This window comes from Pavona decussata, unplaced genomic scaffold, assembly GCF_977016875.1.
Source record: "Pavona decussata unplaced genomic scaffold, jaPavDecu1.1 SCAFFOLD_161, whole genome shotgun sequence".
NCBI classification, from domain to species: Eukaryota; Metazoa; Cnidaria; class Anthozoa; order Scleractinia; family Agariciidae; genus Pavona; species Pavona decussata.
In genome coordinates, this window is record NW_028145572.1 from 3,055,370 (window position 1) to 3,068,010 (window position 12,641).

Sequence of the window (12,641 nt, forward strand, 5' to 3'; positions counted from 1 at the left end):
CTGAATAATAATGACAAAGGCTACATTTCAGTCCTGTTTTTTGGTTGTTGTTGTTGTTGTTATGAAGTTGAATTGTAGAGTGCATAATTATAATTATTGTTTTCTCAGCTCATTCTCTGTGTGTGGAGGCATGGTGGTGTAATGGTTAGCATGTCAGACTTTAGATCAGAAGGTTGGTGGTTCCAGGCCAGGTTGGTCTCTTCATTGCCATGTTGTTTCCTTAAACAAGAAACTTTGCTCCACATTGTCTCTCTTCACACTGGCATATAAATGGGTACTGGTGTATAAATGCCATACTGCTGGGAATAACCCAGCAATAGACTAGCATCCCACCCAGGGGTAAGTTGCAATACTCCTAGTTGCTTCATGTGACAGAAACCATGTTAAGCTCAGCCTGAGTGGGCCACTTAGGCTTGTAGACTGTGCAACTTAACCTACTTATCATTCTCTGTGTAAGTGAAAGAAGGCATTTTGGAAGGCTTGCACTCTCTGACACTCCTCTCTGTTACCTTAGAACCTCTGTGCTTGCAGAGTCTTCCCTCAAGAAGTGTCCCAGAGTGTCTTTTTCAAGGCACATGTCTCTGATGGCCCGAGCTGTCTTACTAGTTTCTTTCCTTGAGTGTACAAATATCAGCACTTGGTTCTTTCCAGCGTGTTCAATGACCTTCTCATATACAATGTCATTCATCACCTGAAACAATAATTAAAAGTAACTTTCACAGTCAAGGGAAGGAGTATACGACAGCATATTTACACAGCCCTCTCAAAATGTTCTGTGGCCAGCAAATTAACCATCTACAGATGATGATTTGCCTCTTCTTTCACACTAATTTTTCCCTAGACCCCTTTTGACTTGACTCGCTCTACCTAATACTCCTACACCAAATTTTAAGAGGGCTTTTCACGGTTTACAATAAACCATCTTTAAAACGTCATGACTTATTTAATCTGTTTTAAAGTTAATGTAAATTCTCTTGTTTTCAAACAGCACAGGATGGCAGAATAGCTAGGTTTAACTAGCTAACCACAACTGGTCATCTGAATGTTTTATGTTCCAAAGACTCGACCCTGTACACCAGTGATTAGTATACAGGAATTTGACACTTTGGGTCAATGAGTCATTGCTACATGCATTGCAGAGTTACAGATGGTATAATATTGTAAAGGCGGGTTAGAAAAGGCGATTCTGGGCATTTCTCATAAAGACTAACAGTAATGCACACTTTGCCAAGGTGTCTTGAGTGGTTCTACAATGGAACTGTTTGAGTCTGGCGATAAAATACTAAAGCCCTTAAGCAGAACTTCAATGTGGTAAGCTCTTTCTCCAAAGTGATAATTTTGGGAAATCTTTATAAGTACATGTATACAAGGAATTTTAAAAGTAGAGAATTTTGACAATATGATAAATCCCTAGTATTATAGTGCAATATAAAAGGAGAACGGTGTTAGCTAACAAAGAGAATCGCCACACTGTTTGCTTGTCTACATGTACATGTGTTTTTGCTTTTTGTTTTTGTTAAACAAACCTGTAATCTCTTCATCGGTTTCTTCTCTGTGATGCCGATATACTGCTGCTCCAGTGAAACAGGTCTGAAACTGTTATCAAAGAAAAACAGTCCCTTGGCAGGGTTAACACGCATAAAGGTAGCCACATCTTCATAATTTGGTAAAGTGGCACTCAATCCAACCAGTCGGACAAGTTCTTGAGTTGTCTCTATCTGCCGAATTGTGCGCGCAACCAGTGACTCCAACACTGGTCCGCGGTCATCATGAAGAAGATGAATTTCATCAATGATAATTAGTCTAACGAGCTGAGTGAACGTTCTCTCTCCTCCCTTGCGCGTGATGATGTCCCACTTCTCTGGCGTGCACACAATCACTTGAGTGCTGTTGATCTGTTCTTTGTTCATGTTGTGGTCTCCTGTCAGCTCTGATACAGTTACTCCGTACGTGCTGAGTCTCTGAACACAATAAATCAACATAATCATGCATCATGACTCAGTCAATAAGACAGTATTTAAAAAACAAGAACGTCTTGAGAAAAAAATGCCTTCCATACATAGTATACAGTCTGGCACAAATGAAGTCCACCAGCACATGTTTCTAGTTTACTATGTAGTTGTGCATAAAATGCCACAAGTGAAGTTTAAGACAAAAGTATGATGAGATTGATTCTGTAATCATTATGGAAACTTGTGTTTAGTCTGCCCAGTTACTAAAATTTTCTGGAGTGGGTTGCACAAAACTTAACAACGGGTATAACTCAATGCTAATCCTGGGCATTATATTAAAATAGCGATTGTTATTGGACGGAACATCTGGAATTGGCAGTTACACCCAATGTCACACCTATGCCACTCACCCCTCAGGGGCCCTGGACGGGATGTTATAAGTTCAATGTTCTATCTTTCATTCTCCCTTTTTCCACCATCCAACTCCCCCACCACTGCCCACTGCCCCTTCCCCCACCCCTATCCAACATTAGGTTACATTTTTTGCACTGTTTTCCGTCTGGCCCCAGTTGTTCAGAGTGGAAAACTTTATCCAGTGGATAATTTGAATTCACTATCCAGCAATTAAAATGCACACCAAAATGAAACATTTTGTAACATTCCTGTACATCCCCATACTTCCAATGTAGTTCTCAAACTCATTAATTCATCAAGCCAAAAAAAGGAAATCACTACCGTGAAGGAGGTTTGGAAATGTCATCTTAATTATCATAAAATTTTGTGAACTTTTGCTTCCTATTTCTCCAAGAATTATCAATAGTTTGAGAAGCTATATCAAACACTCGAAAGAGTGTTTCCTCCTATTTCCAAACACCTCGAAGTTGGTTAAAAAAACTCCGCCATGCCTTGTTTTTCCAACCTACTTCTCGGTGTTTGGAAATTGGAGGAAACACTCTTCCTTGTGTTTGATCTATTACTTCACATGCATACAATTGCATTTGTTCATGATTCATAGAGTAACACAAAAACCTTTGTATGTATTTTACCCCACAGGGCATTTTCTCTAGTGGATAAAGATATCAGCACTTTGAATGAGGGCCTGGAAAACAACAAGGTTCATAACTCAAGTCTAAAGCAGCGTCAATACTAATCACAAGCACTGCAACTTCATATGGCTGACATAGGTCTATAACTTACCTTTGTGAAATTGGCTACCATTTCCTGCACGAGAGATTTCATGGGTGCAACATAGATGGCTTTGAATTCTTCCAGGTTGATTGTCCCATCAATATTGATGTGCTTGCCAATCTCCCTCAAGATTGTCAACAAAGCCACATTCGTTTTACCAGCACCAGTTGGTGCACACAGCAACAGATTTTCATCACTGTTTAGAGCTGTGTTGTACAGTCTGCTCTGGATTCTGTTCAAAGCATCGTAACCTTCAAATGCTGGCTGCGCGTACTTGGGCAAGCTTGTAATGAGAACTCGCTCCTATTTGAAACAATGTCATTGCATTAGTCGTTTTACCTTCACTGTTTACTGCTTCGTTCTACAGTGTACCATTTGCTCACCACTGAACTAAATAACTAGCCAAGAGGATTCCTTTCCCATGTTGTTCTTGTTTGTTCAACCTCAATGAAAAGGACCTGCTGCCCACATTGAACAGACATTTTATGTCTCGCTTTGTACAAAGCACATTTTACTTGACAGGATGAAGCAACAATGGCAGTGGGAACTTACAACCACTGACAGGACATGAAAATAATGGGAGTAAGCCAGGATAGTATCAAATTATGATACCATAATATTACAAAAAAAGGAGATGCAAAACAAACAGAAGAAGGCAGCATGAATTAGAACTTACCACGTTACAAAATACAGATTGAAGGATAAGTTAGACTTTTTTCTTTGTCGATTTGTGTTTGCTTTTGTCATTTAAGTCACTTTACATTTCATGTGGCCCTATACATGTATAACTGGGAGAATTCCTCAAAATGGATACTTCAAACTCCAAAAGGTGGTTGTGTGTCACATACACAAAGAGACAGATTAACAGGGTTTTCTGATAAGACAACTGAGTTTATATTTGAGCCACAAAATATGTTGGCATCAACGGGCCTTGCAAGGCATGGAATGTTGTAATGTGTTTACATGCAATTTCCCTAGCTCTTCCTGCCTACATGTAACACACAGTTGTCCTCACCTCTCCTGTTTCATAAGGTTTGGGTTTCAAAGCAGGAACATGAACTTCTTCATAGCCCTTTCTTTGTTTCCTGAAAGAACCATCAGGAAGCTGGCATCTCTTGTTTGCCATAAGATGGCTGCCATCTTTGAAAGTCAGATCCTCTAGATCCAATATTTTTCGACTGCCTCTTGTCTATGAGAATCAAAACATGCAAAATGTATTTTATTTTTTACTTATTATCGTAAAGCTCCAAATAAAAGGTAATGAAAAAGAATTCAACACAGTGAGCCTACCTGGTCAGACTCAACAGCATCCAAGTCTGCAGCAATCCTAGCTTTTCTGTTGGCTGCTTTTCGTGCTCTTTCCTCCTGTAATACAAGACATTTTAAGATACAAAGCTAGTTAAACATCTTCACATTTATTTGTTCTAATAACAAGTGATATCATTGTCAATAAGAGTGAAAGTACCAAAACCATAGACACTAGAAATATTTCTGGAAAGATTGTAGCGTTGGAAATGAAAACCAATCTGATGAAGAGAGTAAAGACAACTGCAAGCTGTAATATGGTACATTAAATATGGTATTCTGTTATTACAGCTTGCCTTTCTATCAGTATGATTTTACCTCTGATTGGTCACAGGACAATAAACGTTCCAGAAATAATTCTTAGTGTTCACTGCAGTTTCACTGTAACACACAGTTATAATCCTGTAGCCAACCTGAATCAAGTCCTCCTGCTCGGTCTCTGTCAGTGCATGCAGAATGGACGCTAAATCAGGATCAGAGCTCATCTTCTCCTCAATCTCCTTCTTATCCTTAGCACTTTGTGCTGTTGCAAGCAATGTACAGTACAGAACCATATTCTTGTTTTTACGTAACAACCGAATAAAAGAGAATTTGTCATGTCCTAATAGCAGCATCATTTTGTTCTCAAGTTCTCTCTCATCCTTGGCACTCTTTAGAATCTCAAGCACTTCTTCTGTTTTGGATCTTGAAGCCTCGGCATCTGCATAATATTTGTTCAGCTCTCGTTGCAACCAAAAAGCATCAATGTCTCGAGGATGGAGATTGTCACCTGATCTTTGGGACCTTTCATCTTCCAGCTGCAAATATTAAAAACAAAAAAGGTTAAGAGTGTGAAGTTCCCCTGGTTGAATTCTCTTCCATTTCTCAGTGACATGATAACTTTGCTTCATTATTTTCTTTCAGTAATTTTTTTAACAAGGTAAATACACTGTAAAAACTGTTCTGTGGTTTGCATTTATTTCTGCTATCACAGATATCAGGTAAACAGTAAGTAGCACCACCTACTAACAAAGTGAAATTTATTACATGTACCATTTACCCACAACTAAGGCAACTGTCACTTACCCCTCCCTGAAGAGTCATTTTTGTATCAGCCTCTACCCCCTCTGCCTCATCACCAGATTCTTCATCCATGACCTCATCAAAGTCTTTATCCTCCTGTAAATTAAACATCCTTTATATGATGAGATCCATCAATCAAGCAAGCAATCAACACTTGCTCAATGCACTGTAGTTATGCACTTGTAAAATTTAAAGTTGTGAGCTTAAGTTATAAGCTTGTGAAATTGTGAGTTTTGAGTCAGTAATGAAATCCTAAGTTCACATGACTTTGACCCTTCTTGAAAGGGAAGGCTACTGAGCAGTACTCCTAATAACGCAATCCCATTCATTGTTTTAATTTCCTGTTATTGCTTTTAATGAATTGCTTTTTTTCAACTTTGGCTCTAAATGGTAAAAGAGGCTAAGTCACAGATGAGCTACTTGGAGAACTCACTACCACCAGCTCTCTCCCCTCCCACTCACCCCACCCCTCTTGAATGGATGCCAATTACAGGGTTGCTCCCAGTTGGGAAGAGAGACAACGTTGATTAAAGTTTCCTGTCTAAAAGAAACAGCTAGGCCTCAAACCACCAACCTTTGGAGGCTAGCCGCAACACCACTGCACCTGAACAATAATAATTATTACTAAATGCTCAAGTAAAACTACCTCTTCTTCCTCCTCATCAAACTGGACAGCCACTCCGTATGTCTCATCAATCACGTCATCTGTACAGAGAAACACAAATACTGAGTAAAGCATACAAAAAGCGTGCTCAAAAAAGAATACAGTTCATTTACACACTGTAACTTGCTGATCATGTTCATAAACCAAATAATCCACATGATTTTCAGAATCAGGTAAAGCATGGATTGATTTTAATCATATGATCAGCTAATTCTGCCACAATACTCACCGTAAACATCTATGCAATGGTTAAAATTTATTTTTGGTTTGAAATTTTTCAAACCAGTTTAATTTTTATTTTCCTCCAACTCAGAATCGTTACAAAGAACAAATTTAAAATCACAACATATACATACTCTTTACCACTATTAAAAGCCAAAAACAAAACATCTTTTTAAATATCAATACTGACCATCATTTAACAAACTTCTGTCCACAGAATAATCAGTAATCTTCTTTCCCAAATTTACCAGCAGGGCATATCTTTCATCTGGCATTACACCAAGCAAGGATACAATCTCCTTCTGACGTTCTTTATCCTATGAGTCATAAAAAATGTTGTTCAAAAACACTGATATGCATATACAGTCAGCTCTAAAGCCAAGGCTACACTAACCATTTTTGTCTTGCACAGGTCACATGACTCTTTAAAAAGTTGTGTCACCAGCAGGCAGTGAAAATCATTCATGTAGCCACTGTTTTACAGGTACTGTAGCAACCTTGTACTTTGCCATAAAAATTTTAAACTCATCAAATTTCTTATGACTAACTTTTCCCCAATTTTTCAGTTGATGTATAGCCTAAGTGAGGGTGGCTGTAAGTGCAGCTTTTATTTTCCTGTGGCAATGCAAGTCCTTTTCAAAAACATCACATTGATCACATTGCCCATCCAAACAAAGAATTGCTTGTCATTCAGCGAATAGTTAATTGTGTAGGGATGTACAATTTTGGTTGACTTCATAAAATTTTGACGCTACACCGTATTGAAAGTGAAACCTTCCAGTGATCTGGACAAGGCTAGTCAGGTCACACGTCACGTGACCTGACCAAATCACTGTGAACAAGACTCTAGCGGAGTCGAAAGCTTAGAATTTTTACTTTCGATACGGTGTATCATAAAAAATTTATAAAGTCAACCAAAAGAATTGATTGTATAGCCACATCTTAAGCCTGGTTTACAGGTACGACGCAAGCATAAGGATAAGCAAAAGCACAAGCACAAGCACAAGCACAAGGATGTTTACGCGTGCGATAAGCATAAGCATAACGTGACATACACAAGCGCAGAAGCAAACAAATTTGGCGCAATCGCGCAGCCAGGCTGCCTTTTGGTGCGAGAATTGATTCCAACATGGCAGAAAATGGCAACGCATGAGTAACTAGATTGTAGGCTGACAACTTGTCAATGTTTTTCAGTTTCCTTTCCTTGCGCTTATGCTTGCGTCATCCCGATTACACGTACGATGCAACGACGCAAGCATAAGCACAAGCACAAGAGAATGGAAATCGTTCCATTCTCTTGTGCTTGTGCTTGTGCTTATGCTTGCGTCGTTGCGTCGTACGTGTAAACCGGGACAACGCAAGCATAAGCACAAGCGCAAGCACAAGGTGCTTATGCTTGCGTCGCACCGTAGGTTTCTTGTGCTTATGCTTGCGTCGTACGTGTAAACCAAGCTTAAAGATGGACACTTTTGGGCCCAGCGATCACATTTTAGTATCCATTTTAGAAAGGTGCCTGTCTTGAAAAGAGTTGCGCTGCAGTGAAACAATAGATTCAGTAACGCCAATGGCCAACTTGGGATGAACAGTTTATAGAAGTATCCTGCCCTCTTAAAGAAGAATCTGTACATTACAGACACATGCACACACTTTTATCATCTCTTGTGATCATCATGATGCCAACAAAATACTAGATGTTCAGAATTCACTCATGTAATCCTATCAGTAGCCCCACAATATATTGATGATATTAGCAGGATAATCTACAAAGGACAAAATTAATTTTCCTCTCAATATTAAACAGACACGTGATAAGAAACATGTGAATGTGGTAAGCACAGAGAGGATACAAAACTGTGCAAATGTGCATGGCAGTGGTGTGCTTATCATTGTTTATAACTGATAATTGATCAGGAGTCTCTGGGATATGATAATCATTTACAATAAATGTGTTACCGATAAAAAATATTATTATGGAAAATCAAACCTTGGGACAAAAAAATACTAAAATGCATTAAGTTTAGTATCCTGGTGTGTCTTGTCATTTTCAAAAATTAAATCAAACATGGTCAAAATGTAAAGAAAGGGTGACAGTATGTGATAGGTTGGATTTTACCATTTTGCTTTGAATCCCCTGCATGTGAAAAATACACGGAGAATATGTATTTTCTTAGTATACATGAAGATAGATTGGTTGTGATAATACAATATTTATTATTTCTGATTAGTGGTTATTAAATATTAACCGATTCCCACCAATTGAACACTGTCAAGACCATATCAGAGCTGGGAGCACAAGTGCCTTAATTGCATCCCTAAGTTTTGACTGTAGTGGAACATGTGAACATAAATTACAGAAGTTTACATTTATAAAACATTGATATTCGATGTACACGTACCTTCATCTTGTCATCCTTCAAAGCCACAAGGACTTCATCGGCTGCTCCACACAAAATATCCCGTGGCTAGGTAAAGTGCAAAACAATAATTGAAACAACAAAACTTATTGCAAAAAAGAAATGAAAAATTTTCAAGAGTTGCAACACTGACTTGAACACATGAAAAGTTTTGCATCAAGAGCTGGTGAAGGTGTTTAATTACATGTATATGATACCTGATCTCCAATGGCAGCCTGGATAAAACTGAGAAGAACGTCATAAGTGGATTTTGTTTCCCTGGTCTTTGGTCTGTATCGCACTCCAGCCAAATCTGATGAGTCTTCCGACAAAAGGCTGCTGCTGGCTTTGCTCTTAGTGAACTCTTCTCGTTCAGCCAACTTTTGGCGTCTGAAAATAACAATTTTGGTTTTGTGTGTGTTGATTGAAATATAAAATATCAAAGCATATAATAGTCTTCGCAAGACTTTTGAGCAAGTCAATATTCTTTCAAACCAATAAACTGTTGCTTGTAACTAAACAAGGATGTAAGAGCATTCATGCTGTGTTCTAAATGTGACTTGTGATAACAAAGATCCTTTGCACTGATGATATTTTTAAGACAGAGTAAAACAGGCACACCCAGCATTACCGGTTATTCTAAGCATTTATGAACATGTGGCTAAAAAATTAATACACTGTACCTGCATCTTCGTAGGTATCAAGTGTACATGCCATGATTGCCCACCAAATTTTCAAGGTTTAATGTGGCATAGGCAAATGATCAAAACAAGACAGTTGTTGATAGATTTATTTTTTCAGTAAGTAACACAGGCATACTCGGAAAAAAAATCTGAATTCTCCCAACAGAAGTCAGTTTATGCATGTATAAACTGGGCAAACTTGCAGCATTTTTTTGGCTGATCTTTTTCTGGGAGGGTCTTTATTACAGTATTCATGCATTCAAATACTCTCATACTATCCTCAAATTTATGAACTGAACTTGAGTCAAAAATTGTCTCAACCATTAATGTAATAGCCTGCAAACGCAGACGTATTTCCAGCTGAGAATGTGTTATTCAGTGAATGAAGCAGGCATAATCAGAAAAAGGAAATCCATTGAAGTGCTCTTATCAGGAGTCAACCCTAAGACCTTCCGATTACTAGTTTGGATGTTCTACCCAGGGTCCGAAATTGCGCTTTCCTGGTCGCCAATGCGACTACAAATTTTGCACTGGCGACCAGAATTTCACAACTGGTCGCCAGCGGGCGATTAACTATTTCATGCCACGATCATCATACAAACAATAACTTTGATTTTCAGCCAAATTGATAAAAATAAAATTCAAAGCCACCCGCCAATTGGTCACTTACTTTTTACCTTTCCACTGCTTTTGAAGTATAAAACCGATTTTCCTGTTATTATAAATCTATCACAACGCTTCACAGCTCGAGCAGTGCGAAGCTTCGCCGCCATGTTTTTTGAACGAGAAATGCTGCACGGTTGTGGCATGGTGCGAACAACATGGCGATCTGTCAATCGTCTTGACAGAACACGAAAGGAAAGATCGGTTACGGTTTTGAACATAGAGCAAAGAACCAACCGGAAGTTTTTCAATCGGGTACATTTCTTCTCCAAAAGGGAGAGACAAGAGAAGGTATAAAGTTGACTTAAAACATTTAGCAGTCTTATGAAACTGCGTATAAAGCCGGCATTCGATTCTTTCGTCGTGGTTTTTCATTGGTAGGTGTATAAATCGCCATTGCAGCCCCAAACGCAAACGCGTTCTCTTCGTTCTGATTCTTAAAAGAAAAATTGAATTTTCCATCTGGCAACCAAACATTTTGGTTTGTGTTTCGCTGCGAAGGATTATTGACACTTCTTTTTCTGCTTTTTGGCGACCAAATTTTTCCATATGGCGACCGAAAAAAAACAAATCAGTCGCCACTTGGCGCCTGCCTAAAAAAGTTAATTTCGGACCCTGCTACCACTAAGCTACAGGAGACTCATGGGAGCAAAGGCCATTAAACTCGGTCCATTGGGCAAACGTCCTGGGTACTGTTAGGACTGGAATGTCAATGTGTGGCATATGCGCAATGGAAATAAAATTAATGTGATGGAATATTTTAAGCCTGGTGAATAAATGAGAATGTGTTATTCAGTGAATGACGAAGGCATACTGGGAAAAAGGAAATCTGAGTGCTGTCCTTCTCTCCCCCAAAGAGAAGCAACAGCCAGAAATATGTCTGCATTCGCAGGCTATTAATGTACATGACTGTGACGAAATCTTACCATAACATAATACTACTGATTAACATGTGTACATAGCAAAAACTAACTTGGCTTTTTTCTCTTCTGAAACAGGAGGTTTAGTTCTTTGGTACTTGTCTCCCATCTTGACTCCTCCCAGATGTCCCACAAGAGACATAACCTCTCCTGTAGCCTCATCACGACCACGGCGCTCAATCAGTGAGCGATCAGCTTGCAACACAAGATTGGAGTTCTACCAGAGTAAAACAGTAACTGGTAATATTGTAAGTGATGGACTAGTTCGACAACATACATACAGTTGTAGCTCTGTAGCTGGGAATGGACAGCGGGTTTAAAATTTAAAGAAGGGAAATCTATTCTGTCATACAAAGATGGAAATGTAACACTGAGAAAAAGTTTATGTAAATGTCATTATGTATATAAAAACGTGATAGGAAATAGATGTCCTTCAAATATCTGCCCCATAGGCTTCCTAACATTAAAGGTAAAATGTAAGATTTTAACAAAATAAAGGTGCACTCGGATTCACAGGACTAGGAAACTTAAGTCATGAGCAAATTCTGCAAACTTAAGTCTCATGTAGTTTGCTTGTTTCACCAACACGTGGCCTGCAAATCTACCTGAAACTCCAAAACTTACCGCTTTATATTCATACTGTAGCGATCTGGCCGTGGCATCCGCCATGACGGTACTAAAGGTCTATACGTCAGCGATGACACTTCCTTTGAACTGGTTCTTTACAACTGGTTTATTTTGAAGGCAAACATTTCTCCTCCAAGCAACTTTTGCTGGTAAAGACAAGATGGCGTCCAAACGTTGTCAGTGCGTCTTCTAATAGGGTTGTCCGCTGGAGCTTGAGCGGTGGCACAGCTTATACCCAGGCCTCGCTTGCCTTCTACATAAGGCTGTTGCAGTTCTCTGTATTGAGATAAACATGTACAGTCTTACATGCAGCTAATTATACCAATGTATTTGCAAATATTACACTGACGAAACTTATTCTTGTTTGCATTGCATTTTTTTTGTTCGTCCACGTTGTTCGGCTCGCTATCGCTCTGAGACAGGGAACAAACGTGCTGTTGTTTCCATTGATCCGCAGCAAATAAGTCAACAGCGCTTGACATGGGTCGGCTGCACGACTTCGCTTCCGCGTTCTGAGTTAACGGATAACCATGTGAGGACCAATATTATTGAACAAAACAATTATTTTGTCTCCTTATGTGGTCTAGCTAATGCCATAATTAAACTTCTCTGTGTCTTCTTCTAAATGGGTTATTTTACTTTTCGTGATAAGAATGAATATTTCTGTCGATTTTTCAGCGAGTTAATATCTTAAAGATCAGTAGCTGATTCCTCATTTCTGAAAGCACACTTTTACTTTGTTGTTATAGCACAACTTTCCGCGGCAAAGTTGAGGAAGTGACGTAATGTTTTCCTTGATGCAATCCAGTTCAGTTGTAATTAGCACAGGGCACAGATCAGTGGTAACATATCATCCGCAAACTATGGAGAAATGCGGAAGAAAATAAACAAGTATAGGGTGTCCGGGGCGAAGTTCCGGGCAAGGCGCCTCTAAGCCTACAAAGTATTCCAAAACTGCTTTC

The 12,641-nt window shown here is 39.0% G+C and overlaps 1 protein-coding gene across 1 annotated transcript in view; it reads right to left on the reverse strand.

The window, feature by feature from the left end:
• LOC146464810 (U5 small nuclear ribonucleoprotein 200 kDa helicase-like) overlaps positions 1–11,875 on the reverse strand; it is a 32,686-nt gene extending 20,811 nt beyond the window's left edge. The window contains exons 1-13 of the mRNA XM_085129180.1: positions 11,677–11,875; positions 11,106–11,269; positions 9,005–9,176; positions 8,790–8,855; positions 6,584–6,710; positions 6,151–6,212; positions 5,511–5,600; positions 4,859–5,242; positions 4,431–4,505; positions 4,156–4,329; positions 3,150–3,443; positions 1,527–1,961; positions 510–691 (exon numbers count right to left, since the gene is read on the reverse strand). Coding sequence (XP_084985306.1) covers positions 510–691; positions 1,527–1,961; positions 3,150–3,443; positions 4,156–4,329; positions 4,431–4,505; positions 4,859–5,242; positions 5,511–5,600; positions 6,151–6,212; positions 6,584–6,710; positions 8,790–8,855; positions 9,005–9,176; positions 11,106–11,269; positions 11,677–11,721 — 2,270 coding nt within the window. The 5' untranslated portion in view covers positions 11,722–11,875. The remainder of the gene's footprint in view (positions 1–509; positions 692–1,526; positions 1,962–3,149; positions 3,444–4,155; positions 4,330–4,430; positions 4,506–4,858; positions 5,243–5,510; positions 5,601–6,150; positions 6,213–6,583; positions 6,711–8,789; positions 8,856–9,004; positions 9,177–11,105; positions 11,270–11,676) is intronic.
• Between the last annotated feature and the right edge of the window lie 766 nt (positions 11,876–12,641).